Below are 18,776 nucleotides of genomic sequence, written 5' to 3'. Positions count from 1 at the left end.
GGTTTCCACAGATATACACATGTGATAGAATTTCTAATATTTATTAAACTCGACTAAGTTGGTGTCACCTTCAACTGGGTTATTAACTCGATTAGGAAATTACAAAATGTCATTTCGTAATTAAAAATGTTATATTATTTTAGGGTATTTTAGTCTTTTTATTTTAATGAAACCAATTAAAACATGCATATAGTAATATTTAAACCCACATCAATTGTATTATTAAAACCTTAAATTTAACATTCAACCAAAGCTTCGTTTTGATGCATTTTATACAATTTTGTTTTAATATACACAATTTATTATATCCATCAATTGTTTATATTAATAATGTTGTTTATTGAGTTGGTATCACAAATCAACTAGATACTAACTCATAGTTGATGACAAAACCATGATAAATAGTTGTAGTGCATTTAGTATTATATATCTGATGTATTTATGTGTTTAAATTTTGTTTTACTCACAATTTAATCTAATTTTTTATTTTAATATCATACATATGTCATGTATTATTATAATTAATTAGTTTCAAACTATATGTTTCGTTATTTATTTGTATGTTACTTTTAAACAAATATATCTATTTTAAATTTGTGATTTTTAGGCCACGTGATAGAAAATGAAATCTATTGTAAAAATGTGTTTGAATGAAAATATGTAGAACCTTTTAAAATAATAATAATAACTTATTTTCAATGTTTTGTAAAATTAAAGTTGAAAATAAGAGTTTTTAATTTATGAATTAACTTTGGTTTAAAGTTTCCTTTTTTCCAACTGCTTTTAAATATGTATATTTTTTTAAAAATTTTTTAAAAAAAAAATATGTTCAGAAATCAAAACTACTCTTTTGGTAGTTGACTTTTCTTTTTCCTTACGAGTAGTTTAGTTTGTGTGTGCCATTGATTTTTGTCGAGAACGACAACCACTTGGTGTCGTTTAAGGTTGATTTTAACTGTCTCATGAACTCAGGCGGCTCCTTCTTCCTCTGTTTGACGTACACAGTTGCTCAATTCAGATTTTTATCCTTTTTTCTTTTTATCAATTCAATAGTTAAAAAGAATCGTTCCATTTTTTTAATTAAATTAATACAAATCTCAAAAACTATTTTTTTATAGCATTTCTTTGCCACCATCTCCCCTGTTTATATCTGTTACCTATAAAAATTTAGAATTTTTCAACGTCTTGACTTCTTACAATCTCTTCACCCTAATGAAATCCAGATCTTTTAGAAACTACCCATTTCAAATCAGGCCTTGAAAATTCAACTTCCAATGGCCAATTTCTTAGCTTTTCTGATGCTAGTTAGCTTTTGGGTTAGTTTCATTTCGGGTCAAAACCCGGGTCTTGAAGCTCCCTATAGGATCCACACTTTGTTCTCGGTGGAATGCCAGAACTACTTCGATTGGCAAACCGTCGGATTCATGCACAGCTTCAAGAAGGCCCAGCAACCCGGACCAGTGACCCGGTTACTGAGCTGTACGGAGGAAGAGAAGAAGAATTATAAAGGGATGGATTTGGCTCCAACTCTAGAAGTTCCCTCTATGAGTAGACATCCTAAAACTGGTGATTGGTAAAGTTTCTCCCTCTCTTTTAGCTCTTTTTTGGGTTTGAAGTTCTTTAATGGTTCCTTTGGTTCTTCATTTTCTAATTTCAATTTCCTTGATCTAAAACTATCATGATTCAAATAAGTATGCTGTTCTGATTAAGTTATTGCTCTTGGAATTGATCAAGTCTGTGAATTGTTGTTGTTGTCAACCTAAATAAAGTAGAAGGATTAAAATTCAAAATACCAAATTTCTTTACCTTATGAAAGAATGTTCATTAAACTTCTTTTTCATATGTTTAATGGTTCAAGAATGATGAACATCTTGCATTGTTTCATGCTTACTTCCCATTCTTTCAGGCATAGAGTCCACTGTTGTGTCCTTTCTGATTAAACTCTCTCATTGTAGCTTTCATCGTGTTATCGTTTTTTAACACTTTTATCGGAGTTCTGATACAACAGAGATCATAGGAGTCTGGAAGAACTTCATGGATGACACTTATTTTGATTATGTAGGTATCCTGCAATTAACAAACCTGCTGGAATTGTCCACTGGCTAAAACATAGTAAAGATGCGCAGAGCACCGACTGGGTAGTGATTTTGGATGCGGACATGATCCTCCGAGGTCCGATTATACCTTGGGAACTTGGGGCAGAGAAAGGCCACCCTGTTGCTGCATATTATGGGTATGGAACTTTCATTATTTTTTTGATGCCAAAACTTAGGATTATTTTTACATGAACTTAGGATTATTTTTACATGTAGTTGTGATAATGCTTCAACATTCTGTCATCGGATACTTTTTCTGGTTTCACAATTATCATATGCCCTAAGGCTGATATTGAGAAAGAAATTTATACTTCTCTGCATTGTGCATATTGTCTACGATCATTTTCGAATTTTTCACTTAGATATTCATAATTTTTTTGGTACTCCAGGTACTTGATAGGATGTGATAATATTTTGGCTAAAATGCATACAAAGCACCCAGAACTTTGTGACAAGGTTGGTGGGCTCTTAGCCATGCACATAGATGATCTTCGAGTTCTAGCACCTTTGTGGCTTTCAAAGACGGAAGAAGTACGAGAAGACAGAGCTCACTGGGGGACTAATATAACCGGTGACATCTATGGGACAGGCTGGATTAGCGAGATGTATGGTTATTCTTTTGGGGCAGCAGAAGTATGTTATTTTGTTTACTGCCACAAAGAGTATAAAAGAAAACTTTACTTCAGCCTTTCTGTGTGCGATATTTTTATGTCCATCTTTTAATTCTGGTTATGTTCTTTTCTTTTCAGGCTGGACTTAGGCACAAGATTAATGACAACTTGATGATCTACCCGGGCTATACTCCACAACCGGGTGTTGAGCCTATTCTTCTACATTATGGCTTGCCATTTAGTGTGGGAAACTGGTCTTTCAGTAAATTAGAACACCATGAAGATGGAATTGTTTATGAGTGTGGGCGACTCTTTCCCGAGCCTCCTTATCCTAGAGAAGTAAGTTAAGATCTAAACCTTGCACTAAGAAATGCCTTTGTAAAATGCTCATTTATTTGCATGTGATGTATTTTTCTCTTACCAGAAAGGAAAAAGAAAAAAGCCTGTGACATGAGATTGGTTCCATTCATGAACTAAACATCATGCTTATTACCTTTTTTTCCAGAACATTATGATTATTACTAATGCTGCTTGCATATATCATCTGTTTTGTTCGTAATTACGAATTACGTGTAAGACTTGACTTAGTATATCCTTTCCTTACGCAGATTAAATTGATGGAACCTGATCCGAATAAAAGGCGTGCCTTGTTCTTGAATATTGAGTGTATTAATACCATGAATGAGGGTCTTCTGTTACAACATGCCAGAAATGGATGCCCGAAGCCAAAGTGGTCAAAATATCTAAGCTTTTTGAAAAGCAAAACTTTTGCGAAACTAACTCAACCGAAGCTTCTTACTCCTCCTAGGATGCAAACTGAGGTGGCCAAGGAGGTGAAGGAAATCGATGAATCTATAAAACCGTACCCGAAAATCCATACATTATTTTCAACAGAATGTACTACTTATTTTGATTGGCAAACTGTAGGGCTCATGCACAGTTTCCACCTCAGCAGCCAGCCCGGAAATATAACACGTCTTCTCAGCTGTACAGATGAGGACTTAAAGCAATACAAAGGCCATGACCTGGCACCCACTCATTATGTCCCTTCAATGAGCCGCCATCCGCTAACAGGCGACTGGTAATTCTCAAGTTATTGTTATTTACTTTTGCTCCAGATAAAAGAACTCTTAGGCAACATAAAGCAAGAGATTAACAAAACGTTTATATGCCCAAGCTTTGTGAACTAGAAGGCAGACCGCAAACTCTTATCGTCGCTTGATTCATTTCAGGTATCCGGCAATTAATAAACCAGCTGCTGTTGTTCATTGGCTCAACCATGTAAACGTTGATGCCGAGTACATAGTTATCCTTGATGCCGACATGATCTTAAGAGGCCCAATTACACCATGGGAGTTCAAAGCAGCACGTGGCCGACCAGTTTCAACCCCGTATGAGTAAGTCAAGGAGAACAAGGATTAATGTCATTCAAATTCTTTTTACATAACTCAAGCTGCAGCTTATCTCCCTCACTCTTCTCTTATTTAATGACCTGATTTTATTGCCGTTCTTGATAGATACCTTATTGGTTGTGACAATGAGCTTGCTAAACTTCATACTCGCCATCCTGAGGCTTGTGACAAAGTTGGTGGTGTCATTATCATGCATATTGATGATCTCCGGGAATTTGCACTGCTATGGTTGCTTAAAACTGAGGAGGTCCGAGCTGACAAAGCTCATTATGCAACAAACATCACTGGAGATATATATGAATCTGGTTGGATCAGTGAAATGTACGGTTACTCGTTTGGTGCAGCAGAGGTAATGTTTTCCATCTACTTTTTAGAAACTAGATTGTAACTCTTTAATGTCCTACAGATTCCTGGTTGTGAGATTATGTGGTAAAGGCAGTAGCATTTTTTGAGGGATTGATTTGCTGTTTGGGTTTATTATTAATGGTATTCTCACTAAATGAAGTTCATTTTTTTGTATGTTCCTCTTATATCATGCAGTTGAAATTACGGCATCTCATAAGCAATGAGATATTAATATATCCCGGATATGTTCCCGAACCTGATGTCAAGTACAGAGTTTTCCACTACGGCTTGGAATTTAAAGTCGGGAACTGGAGCTTTGATAAAGCAAAGTGGAGAGAGGTTGACATGGTCAACAAATGCTGGGCTACATTTCCGGACCCTCCAGATCCTTCAACCCTTGAACAAACCGATGAGAACGAACTTCAACGAGACCTGCTTAGCATAGAATGTGCAAGAACACTAAATGAAGCACTGCGTTTGCATCACAAGAGGAGAAACTGCCCCGACCCTACTGCCTTATCAAATCCAGCATTGGATACAACTAAGGATATTGCAAATTCAAGGAAAGTCGGTAGGTTTTCCAAGACTGACGATATAGAAAGCAATCCCGTGCCCAGAAATCATTCTCAGGAATCATCTAAACCTAAAGTTAGAGATGGGCTATTCGGTACTTTAAGGTTCTGGATCATTCTTCTATGGGTGTTTTCTGGATTGGGTTTTATTTTAGTCATGTTAGCGATGTGTTCAGGTTATACAAGCAAGGGGTCATCAAAAGGGAAAAGTAACAAAAGCAGGAGAAGATCTTATACAGGGTTTTTAAAAACCAATGCTCGTGATCGGCAAGGTCGCAAGTCAGACGCATCATTGTAGCATCGCAAGTTGCTTCTAAAGACAAAAAATACATATTCTGATAAAAGGTGGAGCAAGCCTGAGCATGATAAAGAGTTCCAAGACAAATATGGTGAAGTGAATGCCATTGACGTAGTTGGTGATTAGAAAAATACTAGGTTTCTCTCGTTTTCTAACTGGCAGATGGGATCATTGGTTGACATTGTAGTCCTTTTCGTTGCATATACTTCGGTTTTGAAGCTCCAACCAAGAAAGACATGTTTTGACATGCTATTTTATTCAAATTTTTGGTTTCTCGAAATGTGAAACGTAACTCTTTTATCTTATGAAATGAGATCACAAACTTTTGCATATCAAAATACAGCTCTTTCATTACATTACTAATTGCTTGTCAGATACAGCAACCAAGCTCTAAACTCTAGCCTCTCTTGTCCACCTCTTTAAGATGTATTGGCTTGGGAGCAACCTAATATTACTATAATCTAGCACTTTTAATGCATGACTGCATAACACTCCTATAAACTCGAATTTCATACAACTACAACAAACGGTGTTGTTAGACAAGTTATAACTTACTGTGTACTCTCTAGGTTGGCCGTATATGCTGACTTTATACTCGAGCAGCGAACCATTCTCAATGCATTGGTTAACAACAATATTCAGACATGTTTCATATTCTTGCTGAAATAATTCGAATATCCTTGGTGTGTAGGCATCTCTTGCATGCTTCAAGAGAATCACATCCCCCATTAGTTTCGGCATGTTTTGGGACATATCATAATTAGCTTCCAACTCTTTGTAGTGCCAATCATTCACCATTTTCCCAAGTTGCTTAAGGAATGAAAGCACATCAGAATCAGACTTTAAGTATTTCTTTAGATTAAGTATAAAACTTCCACGCAGTTGCACGGATTTTATGTCGGCACAAAAGATGTGCCGTTTGTATGCAATGGCCCATTGCTCCCTGTTTTCGAAAATCTTGTTCAACCATTCATTATCCCAAAGACCATGTAGATCCATCATATGGTTCCATGAAGCAATGAAGTCTTCTTCTTCCTCGTGATCAAAAAAGCAACTGAGTAAGTCATTCACGAAAGGCGGAGAACCTATAAACATATGACTCAGTTGCTTGAGTGCTCTTTGGTACACATGCCAAACGCATACTCGTTGGTTTATGTCCGGTAATATGGAACTAATTGCTTCAGACACTATTTCATCTTGATCAGTGAGGATTGTCTTTGGCTTCTTACCAGACATTGCCTCCAAAAACTTTTGGAACAGCCACTTGAAAGAATCAACAGTTTCATCATATAAAAGTGCAGCACCAAAGATCACCATTTGCTTATGATGGTTCACCCCAACGAACGGTGAAAATAGACGACAATCTTCGCTTATCCTGTAGGTTGTATCGAAGCAAAGTACATCACCAAAGTCACTGTAGTCCATTACCATCTTTGCATCAGTCCAGAAAATATTAGCTATTTGATTGTCAGCATCAAGTTGGATGGCATAGAAAAAGGATGGATTTTTCACTTTCTTACTCTGAAAATATTGTTGTATCTTTTCAGCTTCTCCATCTCTCATTTCTCGAGTACATTTGGAAATCAATTTACTTCTTTGATCTACTGGATCATATTCATGGTCGACACAATCTCCAATCGAGTTACATGATACTTCATATGCTGATTTTAGTTGTATCTTACGACCCTCAATTGCATTGCCTTCAGCAGTTTGGGCTGCAACCAACTGCTTTTGTGATCGTAACATTCTAATCCGACATGCTGCAACAAGCTCGTGATTGTGTTTTTCTTCGAAATTAGTGACACGGTAGCTACCATCAGACTGACGAGAAATGACTAGTTGCGCCAGACAACCAATTCTTGTTTCTTTTCGAGGTCTCTTTATATTCAAATCCCTTTTATCTTTCTGGCGAAACCCTTCTCTGAAGCAAGTAAACCGCCTTGACACCACAGCACCATGTATCTTACTCCTATTCACATAATCTTTTCGAACACTGAAACCAACTTTTCCTGCATATGAATTGTAAAACTCATATGCATGATCTTCTGATTCGAACCCCATTCCAAGCTTAGGTACCCCATCCACTCCTGAACTACTCGCTAAGTCAGCTTCAACTGCTTCAGCAAAGGCTAACCTCTTCTGTGATGGTAACAGATGAGCTGTTGACGGGTTCACAAACTCATGGTTGTGTTTGTTTTCAAAATTAGTGACACGAAACTTTCCATAAGGTTGCCATGCAATAGTCATATGAGCCAAGCAACCAGTTCTCGTCTCTTTGCGGGGCTTCCTTGTATTCATGCTATGCTTGCTAGGTCTATAACCTTGTCTGTAACAGGTGAATCTTCGGGATACAACAGCACCAGTTACTCGACTTTTGTTCACGAAATCTTTTCTAATACTAAACCCTTCCATTACAGCATATCTACTATAACACTTGTATGCATGTTCTTCTGATTCAAACTCCATTCCAACTGCTGGAACCATAAATAAACCTTTGCCATCTTTTACCGGAACTCCGGGACCTAACTCGTCAACAGATACAGTATTCAGACTCTGAGACTCTTGTTCACTATCAACATTCATCTCATACTTGTTGACTAAGGGAATTTCAGGGGGTGCCTGGCATTCGTCCCCATTAATTTCCACCGCACTCTTCTCGACCAAAGAAGCACTTCCACTCCAACTATCACTCTCGCTTTCAGTAGCTTCTCGACTCTTTTCAGGAGAGGAGGTTTCAGAGCTTTTACATTCTTCACCCATGTCAACATCGGCTCGATTTGATTCGTGAAGCTCGTTTTGAAATTCTGAATTCTTTCCATGTGTTAGTATGCCATGGCCACTCCTATCCATTGACATTCAGCTAATGAGGGGAATAAAAAAGAGTGGAAATAAGAACATGTAGCAGCAAATGGATACATATAGCATCAAAAAACAAGAAGTTATATTAAAACCAGCTCTTCTATTATCAATTTAACATAAATTTACACACATTCAATATTAATTTCACATATCCCAATTTCTATAAACCGCTCCCCAATAACTTGAAACTTAACAAAATCAATTATCCTACAAAATAAAATATCAAAAGCTATATCCACATGCATGCTTACATGCATATATCATACCAGGAACGTATATAAATATAGATGCATAAATACATGTAAAAGCAAAAGTGATACATATACAATTAACTTTTTTTTTAAGAATGAAATTTAACAAACCAATGAGCAAATTGCGGTCTAAATTACTCAAAGCTCTTAGCAAGAACCCATAAAGTTACATTCAAAATGCATCAATAAAATCAAACTTTAATCATCAATACTTGCTTGGGTATGAATTCTTTTTATTTCAAAAGAATCCCAACTGAATACAGAAGAAGAGAACAAAAGGAAATTACAGTGAGAAGAGAAGGTGCAAAACAGAGTGATACGCAATCAAGAGATCAACGGCTGAGATTCGCTGATGATTAGAAGAAATGGCGGGAGAGATTATGAAGTTAAAAAAGAGAGCTTTGCGCAGATTGAGTGAGGAATTGGAAGAACTGTAGAGATTAGGGTTTTTTTTTTTCCTTCGCTATTTCTTTCGGGCTGTTCGGTTACTGGAATAATAGTAGACAAAAGTAAATACTGCAGGAGAGAAAGAAGATTTAATCGATCCACGCGGCAACACTGTTGAGATGGCTGCCTTTAATTCGCTATTTAAAATGAGTTTAAAAGTAATTCGAATTATGGAATCTGTCATTATAAAGAGGTTTTATTTAAATATTATTTTTATTAGAATAAAATTGTAAAACATACTATAACACATATAATTATAAAACAAAATGTTAGAGTAATTTATTTTCTCTAGTGATTAATTTTTATTTTAAAAGAAAATGTTTCAGAAATTAAATTTGAATTATTTATATATATTAACAATGTTTGTCTTATCATCCATATTTAAGATTTGTTGTCATCCTTCCTAACAATAGAATCTCTAACAGTTAACCTTGTATTCTTTTCATGAGAGTGTAATATGTTTTACTATTATATCCAATACTTGTGAAAAACACTGCATCCAATACTTATCGACAATTTTTTTAAAAATTTTACAAGAATAATTTAAAAACTCAAATATTTTTTTATTTTTAAGGAAAATATTTTATACACCGTCAATAGAGTTTTTAAACTTTACATGGTTAGGGGTTGACAAATATATTATAGGAATATAATAAATTATTAAAAAATTATTTGTGAAATTTGAAAATTTTATCATTAATGAACGTAGGTATTGGGTTCTAAGTATTTACGTTCAAGACTTATCATGCACAATTATATGTGTAGATCTTCACACGTAGTAATACGTGTGTATGCACATTAGCAAAGTTAACAAATATTAACTTTTTCATTTATTTTATGGTAATTTGACAAAAACATAAATTTAAGGGTTAAAAATATAAAAATTAAATGAAGGGCTAAAATATATTTTTTTTAAGTTAGAGGACAAAAAATCCATTATGCCTAAATCTAATTCCTAAATACAAAATATTTTTATAAAACAAATTATATTATTAATATTAGATTAATAGTGATTTATAAAAGCTAAAATATAAAAAATTATCATCAGCAAAATATAATTCCTTTCACAACAACAAAAGTTATTGAGTACTTTTTGGTGTCATAAAATGTAATATGTAAAATACAATATAAACACAAACGCATAAAATGCACAAAATTACACAAGTAACAAAAATTTTAAACAAAAATGTTAATTTTTAATCTATATTCAAGAAATATAAGATTATACAGACAATTAATCTTAATTTTTTCAAATATTTGTATTAATATTGTCTAAAAAATATAAATTAATTAAAATATTTATACTGTATTTGTTAATTTTAGGGAAAAAGAAGAGCATATAGGGATGAAGTTTGTTGACACCATTTTTTGGATGGAAAACGGGGTCGACTTGGGTTTTGAAAAATGAAACGGGAGTCGCCACCAATCTCTTTTTTTTATGAGGTGTGATTGGATCACCTCGAAAAAGATTGTTTTTAATAAATGATTTGATTTTATTAAAACAACGGTTTCGGTCCACGAAATCTAGAAAACGGGTTCGGGAGTCGGTTACGCACGAGGAAGGATTAGCACCCTCGATACGCCCAAAATTGGTACCTTAGTTGATTACTTAATGTCTTAATGTCGAAAAGCTGAAAACTTTAAAGAAATTTAAAAATACGATCCTTGTATTAAAAAGTTGAAAATTTTGGGAAAATGGGGCACATTCCACGTTAATCGAGAAAGAAAGCATCATATCCAGTAAGTTAGGACATAATGTCTCGAATTTTCGATACGCGAATGAATGCCAAAATTTTATTTATTTAAAAAATATTTTATTATCTCGGGTTTAGGAAAGGGATCATGCCCAGTAAGTTAGGACACAATCTTTTCTTAACTCCCGATATCGTTTAAAACTTGAGTTTAAAAAAATCGTGTAATAAAGTTTAAAAGAATATTCATTGTTTAAATCAAATGAAGAAATCGCAACCCAATACGTTAGGGCACAATTTCTCAAAATATTAAACATTGAATATTGCATTTATTTCAAAAACTCCTCGTTTCGAGAAAACGTGTCACATCCAATGCGTTAGGACACAACGTATTGAATTCTCGATAACAAGCTTTTCATCATTTTTAAAAGAGTAATCCCGATTATTTAGATTCAACGAAGAAAATCGGAACCCAATACGTTAGGGCTCGATTCTCTCGAAGATCTAAAATACCGAATATTACTTATATTTTTAAAATTTCTTTTTAAAATCTAAAAATGGGTGTAATGAAATGATGACGATAATGTAAGTAAAATAATCACGAGCAAAACAAAATATAAATAAGTAATGAGACTAATATATAAAAAATACCAAATGCACAAACCAAGCAAGATAAAATAACAATAGCGAAATATACATGAAGAAAATAAATAAAGATATATATATGAATTATAAAAATAATAGAAATATATAAAAACATGTATATATGAAAGTATGTAAATATATACAAATTAAAGAGTATATAAAAGTATAGAATTACGTATATATATATGAAAATTAAGAATATGTATATAAATATATATATATATGTATATATAAGGTATAGAAAACATATATATAAAATAAGGTGCAAAGATATATAAATAGTTATATAATAGTAATATAATAGGACAAGTTTATTTAAAATTTAAATAAGTAAATATAAATAAAAATATAACAATAATGAGGAACTAATAGTATAATAGTAGCGTAAATATATATACATAAAGGGAAAATATAATAATAATAATAATAATAACATCAAATTTGTCAATTTTAATAATAAATTAACCAAAGTAACGAAAAAGGACTGATTTGCACTTAAAATGTAAACTGGGGTGAAAATCGCAAATAAAATAAGAAAGGAGTGGCCAGGGACTGAAATAGAATGCACCCAAAGAATGGAGGGCTGATTGAGCAAATATTCCTAAACTTTAGCTCATCATTTCGTTCAGGACCAAATTGGAATAAGCGCAAAAACCGCAGGGCCAAATTAAAAATGATAAAAGACTTGATTATAAAACCATTTAAAAGCGGAAGGGCTAAAGGTGCAATTAGCCCTTCCGTTGAAAACACGTGGATCCTTCAAAGTAGTCGGGTTGAAATCGGGTCAAGAGCAAAACGGCGCCGCTTTGGTGCACGAGATGGTCGCCAAAACGACGTCGTTTTGGAAGCCTATTTAAGCCAATTTTCTAGAAAAAAATTCATTTGCCTTGTTATTTCAAAAAAACTTAAAAGTTCTCTCCCTCCCTCTTTCGGTCAAACTCCGGCCTAAGGTCCGGCCATGGGCCACTTTGTTGGCCACTTCATCGCCGGTCTTGCAAGCGCATTGCCGTCTTGTGACAATGGGAGACCAAAGTCTCCATTTTTCCGTGAATGGTCTCCTCATCCTCCGATCGCTCGACGTCGGTAAAGAGGGTAAAATGCCTCCTTTCTTGTTTTATTTTGTATTTGAAATAAATAAAAATAAATAAAAAACGAGACAAAAATAAAAAGAGTGACCTTTTATTGCTTTTTAATCTTTGTTCTTGATTTCTCTTTTTTTAGAAGAACCCCTTTTACAATGAAGACATTTGGCTTTTTATAGCCTAAGTTACATGTTATTTTTACTATTTCTCTTGCGTTTTCATTGTTCTTGCGTGTTTGCTCCATTTTGCGGTGATTGACAGGCAAGTGGGCGAGTTGGTGGCGGGTGGTGTCGGAAGGGCGGTGGCTTTGACTTGCGGTACTGGAGGTGAAGACCTAGGTGGCTAAGGTTTCTTCTTTTCTTTGATTTGGTGTTGAAATTTCTTTGTTGGGTTTGGGGGTAGGTGGGCTTAGGTTTAGTTATTGGGCCTATTGGGCCCGGGTCAAAATGGGTCGTACAGCTGCCCCTCTTTGCTCGTTGTCGTGTAACGAAAACAGAGCAAAGACTAAGAAAGGCCCATTTTGCCCGGTCTTGCCAAATCATGACTTTTTGGTTCCTTTTTTCTTCAAGTAGCCTCATTTCAGTCCACCATGCCTTGTTGCTTCGATCCACTCCACTACAACTTCAAAAAGAGATATGACTTGTGGCTTCATTCCACTCTGCTGCAACTTCAGGGGGATGAGATTCGTGGTAAGATTCATTATTGTTGATCTGCTCCATTACTGCTTAGGGGGACAGAATCTGCAATCTTCAACCTACTCCACTACTGCTTAGGGTGATAGAACTAATGTCTTAAATCTACTTCTCCACTATATTCGGAAGATAAGATTCACCATCTTTGATCTGCTCCACTACTGATTAGGGTGACAGAATCTGTAATCTTCAACCTACTCCACTACTGCTTAGGGTGATAGGAATAATGTCTTAAATCTGCTTCTCCACTGTATTGGGAAGATAAGATTCACCATCTTTGATCTGCTCCACTACTGATTAGGGTGACAGAATCTACAATCTTCAACCTATTCCACTACTGCTTAGGGTGATAGGACTAATGGCTTAAATCTGCTTCTCCACTATATTGGGAAGATAAGATTCACCATCTTTGATCTGCTCCACTACTAATTAGGGTGACAGAATCTGCAATCTTCAACCTACTCCACTACTGCTTAGGGTGATAGGAATAATGGCTTAAATATGTTTCTCCACTATATTGGGAAGATAAGATTCACCATCTTTGATCTACTCCGCTGCCAAATACATGAAGATAAGATCTGCTATCTTCGATCCCCTTCGCTGCCAAATACAGGAAAACAAGATCTGCTATCTTCGATCTCCTCCGCTGCCAAATACAGGAAGACAAGATCTGCTATCTTCGATCCTCTCCGCCGCCAAATACAGGAAGACAAGATCTGCTATATTCGATCCCCTCCGCTGCCAAATACAGGAAGACAAGATCTGCTATCTTCGATCTCCTCCGCTGCCAAATACAGGAAAACAAGATCTGTTATCTTCGATATCCTCTGCTGCCAAATACAGGAAGACAAGATCTGCTATCTTCGATCCCCTCCGCTGCCAAATACAGGAATATAAGAACTGCTATCTTCGATCTCTTCCGCTGCCAAATATAGGAAGATAATATCTGCTATCTTCGATCTCATTCGCTGCCAAATACAGGAAGATAAGATTCGCTATAACTTCATTGATCTGTTCTCTGGGGAACATGACCTGTATGTTCTATTTTATGAACCTAATTATGCCTAGTGATTAGGATGACATGATCATAACGAATCAAATGCTCCTAACTATATGTGTATGAATGACATTTGAATGAATGCAAAATGTCATGAAAATGATTCCTTAATGCTTAGGTTATCATCACGCAAAAGCTTATTAAGGCTTTATCACTGACGTGCTACAACGCCTTTTGCTCGACTGGCATATCCAAAGAAACACTTAATCCGATTGCCCCCTACTATGAACGTCAAAGTTCAATTCACTGGGACATAAAATTTGTACCATGAATCTCCCACTGTAACCCAAGGGTAGAAAGATATGGCTTTTCTCAATCTTCTCCTATCGCAATTCAAGGATACAGAATGTGAAGCTCTTTGGTCCTTTACCCCATTCCCAAGGTGTCATACCAAATGCTCATGCAAAATTTTCTTCTCCGAGAAAACATTTTCTTATCACTCGGTAATCATTGCTTGTTTGTTCATTGAAGCTTTGTCACCAACACGGCATCTTGTCATTTTATTCAATCAATGTTTGGACAACAAAATCTGAAAGGATAGTCTTTAACTTAGACTCTTCCTTCTTAGATATTTCACCTTTTAAATTTGGTGTTTTCTAAACAATAGTCCTGTTTCAGGTTCCTATATTATTTAGAAACTTCTAGAGTAATATGCAAAACTTTCATTGTGAAAGTATCTTCATTCCAATGCAACATACTTGCAAAAAAGAATATAACGATGGATGAAATAGAATTGATTTGAGAGCAAGCTCGAAGTGGATAAATTATCAAGGATAGTAAGAATAAAAAGGGAATTAATTGGGAACACGCATCTTGAAAAAGAATGAAGTATTCCAAGAATAACAAATTCAATATAAATAGTATAAAGACTAGGTGCCCCAGATATCGCAGCTTGAACTTCTCTGTACAAACTTTCTGACGACCATTCTGAGTTTGACATGTGTTTAGGAGATCTACAGTACTTTGTCGATGCCCCAAGATGTCACCTTACCCTTTCCTATTGATTCAAGTATAGCAAGATCACCACATGCCCTAATCTGATCACTTCATGCCCCATTCTGAACAAATATTTGAGCCGCCCTTTTCGGGTTTTCAACTCAAATCCCCTTTGGCCTAAGGCGCCCTTTTCGGGTTTTCCCCTTAGCCTCTCCATTTTTCATTTTCATTTTTCATTTTTCATTCTCATTTTTCATTTTTTTACTCCGAGTGCCCTTTGCGGGTTTTCACCTTGGTCCTTTCTCATTCTTTAAACGAAGTGTTTCTTGACTGGATCTGAGTTTATAGGATTAGCAATCTCACTCAGGATCAGTGCTCTTCTGAAGAATGCCTTCTTTACAACGTAAGGACATTCCCGGTTTGGCATTCATTTCCCTTTAGAATCCTTTCGTTAAGGAAGAATCTTTTTTAACATCCAGCCCTCTCGTGGAATTCTCTGAGACGAGCCTGTTTATTATGGGCTCATATTATTTATTTATGGTACATTCGACCTTGATGAATAGATTTTAACTCTTTTCCTAGGGCTAACTGATCATATCGCGATTGGATCCCAAGCAATGAGGGGATTTTAATAGGTAAAACTACCTCAATCCTGTAAACCAAGAAGAGAAGTATTGCCCCAGTATAGATGTTCGACAAACAATGAGGGAAAATAGTAATTTCTCATGCCAGTCCCTGTTCACCTCTAGGTAATTCGGTGACAAAACGTGGTGTCTACTTCTGAATTGATTTCAGACCTCAGTTATCGTGCTATCATTTAAGTTCAATGCATTTTCCAATACCATCCTCTCTGAAATTCTGTATCGGTATAGGGATGACCTTGATCCATGAAGTAGCCTCTCAAAAAATTGAAGCAATGCCCATTAGAAGTCTTCGATAATGGTGATGTCCATGCCCTATTTTGCTCAAAATTTGAGTCGCCCTTTTTCGGGTTTTCAACTCAGATCCACATTTGGTCAAAGTGCCCTTTGCGGGTTTTCGCCTTAACCTCTCCTTTTTTTTCTTTCTTTCTTTTTTCCTATTTTTGACTTTGATTTTTTTTTTGATTTTTGTTTTTTGATTTTTGTTTTTGTTTTGTTTTTTTTTTGTCTGAACTCATGAGATCAGGCAAGTCCTGGTCATGCTTTTCGACCAGAATCAATGTTATTCTAAAGTCTTCCACATAAGATCTTCCACTTTCATCTTGTATGTGAAAAACCTTCTTTGGTACCAGATTTCTTTCATAGAGCCCTTTTGGGACGCAACTACGACAGAAAACTTTGGATCTTCCTCTTTAATCAGGATAAAATCCAACAAGATTTTGAAAGGATGAAAACTCGACTTCAAATGGGTAAAGTTATGTGACTCAACGAGAGAGGCATTGCCCCTGGTATGATCATACAAAGACATCTTTGAACTCTAGAGGTAACTCAACAAGGTCTTGCTTCGTCTCTGTGGTCAGGTCAATTCTTATCTTCATCATGCTCACAATTTCTAATGATTCCTTGTGAGGTAGGATCTGTCTATCCTTTTGTTCTACCATCCTCAACAAGTCCGGAGATAGGCTATAATCTATGTCATCTTCAAAGTCGTGAGATCTCTCTAAACACATGTCTCACTCAAAAGAAGGTTCTAAGTCTGTAGTAGTGTCATTCATGTCGTTGATATTCAGGGACCTATTGTAGGTACAAGAGAATATACAAAGAATGTATGAATTTAAGAATAATTATCTGCGCAGTATGATTATGAATGAATGAAAGAATGATTTGGATGAAAGAATAAAAGAATAAAAATAATCATTCATAAGAAATGAAAGAATATTGGTTCAAACGATCGCAAAGATGCATTCCATTAAAATAATGACGTTCAAACATGAGCCTATTTCACAAAAGACTTCTTGTTGCCTCTAGGCTAAAAGCAACAAGTGTGTTTTGAATATTACTCTGAGTAAGCTCTAAATACTACAGGGGTTTCTTTAGAACACTCCCAAGTTTATAAGGGCGAACATCTAATAAGGTCCATTTTCAGTTGTCTTCATGTATGGCATTGATATGAACATTTTTTTGACCCCTTCACAAAACTCTATCCTGCTGGACCTTAGGTTACCGCTCTTGTATTTGCAGTTGTAGTTGGTCTTGCCTCCCCCTTTGGAATCGTTCAAGTTTTTTAATCTTTGGTCCATGTTTTTCTTCGGGTACCACAAGAATGTTGATTTTCCAAATTAGCTGAAGAAATTTTACTCAATTAGGATATTTTAATGGTGTTTAATGCACATGACGTTATGTAATGCAAATGCATGAAATGAATGCAAAAAAGAGACGTTGATTCTTGGTTCAATTCTATTAGATGAACTTTACTAGAAAATAAATCTCTTTACATAAAGCGAATATATATACGGCTTTGCCCTTATATTCCAAGACAACGATCCTTTTCTTCATTCGTGCGGTAAGATGAATCTCACGAACTCTTCAAAAGGGACATCTCTTTTATCTCTTTTTTGCTTGATCCGGGCCACGACTCGTTGCTCGCTTATCCTCATGATACTCATTGACTCCTCTTTAAGAAAGTTCAGCGATTCTTGAATAATCTTTGTCATCTTGAATCCTCGGGCATCAGAGCAATAGTTGTGTTGTCCTCTATCATCTTTCTCTTGTTGTGTTTTCTCGGAACATATTCGGGCAACCGTATTATTTTCCACTTTATCAAAAGACCCATTTCCTTATGACAAGCTCTCTATTTAACAACCGAACATTAATCAACACCTCTTTTAATGATGAAAGTGCAATGCAATCAAAACAGAAAAGAAAACAGGTTAGTACAAAGCAAAAGCAAGCAAGAATAATTAGAACACCTATTTGGGTGACTACTAGGGTTTGAAGTGGTTCTACCTAGGGTGGGCTCCTAAGGTTCACTACATGAGGTTTGGTTCTAAAGTAAGGGGTACCCAAACCAGCAGATTCCTTGATCCTCACCCATTATAGGCTCATACGGACCGAGTTCGGTTCAGGGGAATACATTTCTCTATAGCTGCACGGAGATGAAAATCTCACGAAGACATAGGTACGAATGTATCCCGAAAGTGATCCACTATCCTGCACGGAGGTGAAAACCTCACGAAGGACTAGCTTCTCACTCCCACTTAAGAATGTGTGACCAACCGTCATGCAATGCAATGCAGAAAGGCATAAAAAAAATTTAAAATATAAAACATGATGAAAACTCAAAACAATTGAAATGCAATTGGAGGATCGTATATTTAAATCACATTTTCAACTTTCGACAAAAACACAAGAAATAATCAACTCGTGGCTTGACTCTCTTATTTAAAATCCCCAGCAGAGTCGCCAAGCTGTTGACACCATTTTTTGGATGGAAAACGGGGTCGACTTGGGTTTTGAAAAATGAAACGGGAGTCGCCACCAATCTCTTTTTTTTATGAGGTGTGATTGGATCACTTCGAAAAAGGTTGTTTTTAATAAATGATTTGATTTTATTAAAACAACGGTTTCAGTCCACGAAATTTAGAAAACGGGTTCGGGAGTCGGTTACGCACGAGGAAGGATTAGCACCCTCGATACACCCAAAATTGGTACCTTAGTTGATTACTTAATGTCTTAATGTTGAAAAGCTGAAAACTTTAAAGAAATTTAAAAATACGATCCTTGTATTAAAAAGTTGAAAATTTTGGGAAAATGGGGCACATTCCACGTTAATCGAGAAAGAAAGCACCATATCCAGTAAGT

At 35.6% G+C, this 18,776-nt stretch overlaps 2 protein-coding genes across 3 annotated transcripts; one reads left to right on the top strand and one right to left on the bottom strand.

The window, feature by feature from the left end:
* The first annotated feature begins 922 nt into the window (after positions 1-922).
* On the top strand, positions 923-5,672 carry LOC105798397 (peptidyl serine alpha-galactosyltransferase). The gene is made up of 8 exons (XM_012628447.2): positions 923-1,573; positions 2,063-2,233; positions 2,486-2,729; positions 2,846-3,046; positions 3,316-3,788; positions 3,940-4,104; positions 4,225-4,468; positions 4,660-5,672. The coding sequence occupies exons 1-8, from the start codon at positions 1,275-1,277 to the stop codon at positions 5,332-5,334; spliced, it is 2,472 nt and encodes an 823-aa protein (XP_012483901.1). The 5' UTR covers positions 923-1,274; the 3' UTR covers positions 5,335-5,672.
* LOC105798398 (protein FAR1-RELATED SEQUENCE 7) lies at positions 5,658-8,952 on the bottom strand. Of its 2 annotated transcripts, none has more exons than XM_012628448.2 (2): positions 8,732-8,952; positions 5,658-8,194 (listed from the first exon to the last, which is right to left on the bottom strand). In XM_012628448.2, exon 2 carries the CDS (start codon positions 8,188-8,190, stop codon positions 5,725-5,727), a length of 2,466 nt encoding a protein of 821 aa, XP_012483902.1. In that variant the 5' UTR covers positions 8,191-8,194; positions 8,732-8,952; the 3' UTR covers positions 5,658-5,724. The 2 variants fall into 2 exon arrangements, with proteins under 2 accessions (XP_012483902.1, XP_052476783.1); XM_052620823.1 differs by having other exon boundaries at positions 5,658-8,176.
* Positions 8,953-18,776: the final 9,824 nt, after the last annotated feature.

This window comes from Gossypium raimondii, chromosome 9, assembly GCF_025698545.1.
Source record: "Gossypium raimondii isolate GPD5lz chromosome 9, ASM2569854v1, whole genome shotgun sequence".
NCBI lineage: Eukaryota > Viridiplantae > Streptophyta > Magnoliopsida > Malvales > Malvaceae > Gossypium > Gossypium raimondii.
The sequence above is the reverse complement of the archived record's forward strand: the minus strand, read 5'-3'. Positions and strand labels throughout refer to the sequence as shown.

Excerpts from the sequence above, each read along its gene's own strand:
- LOC105798397 (XM_012628447.2), top strand. The coding sequence starts at position 1,275 with ATGGCCAATTTCTTAGCTTTTCTGATGCTAGTTAGCTTTTGGGTTAGT. Across the intron at positions 1,574-2,062 it reads CATCCTAAAACTGGTGATTG|GTATCCTGCAATTAACAAAC; the intron begins GTAAAGTTTCTC and ends TTGATTATGTAG. Across the intron at positions 2,730-2,845 it reads ATTCTTTTGGGGCAGCAGAA|GCTGGACTTAGGCACAAGAT; the intron begins GTATGTTATTTT and ends TTTTCTTTTCAG.
- LOC105798398 (XM_012628448.2), bottom strand. The coding sequence starts at position 8,190 with ATGTCAATGGATAGGAGTGGCCATGGCATACTAACACATGGAAAGAAT.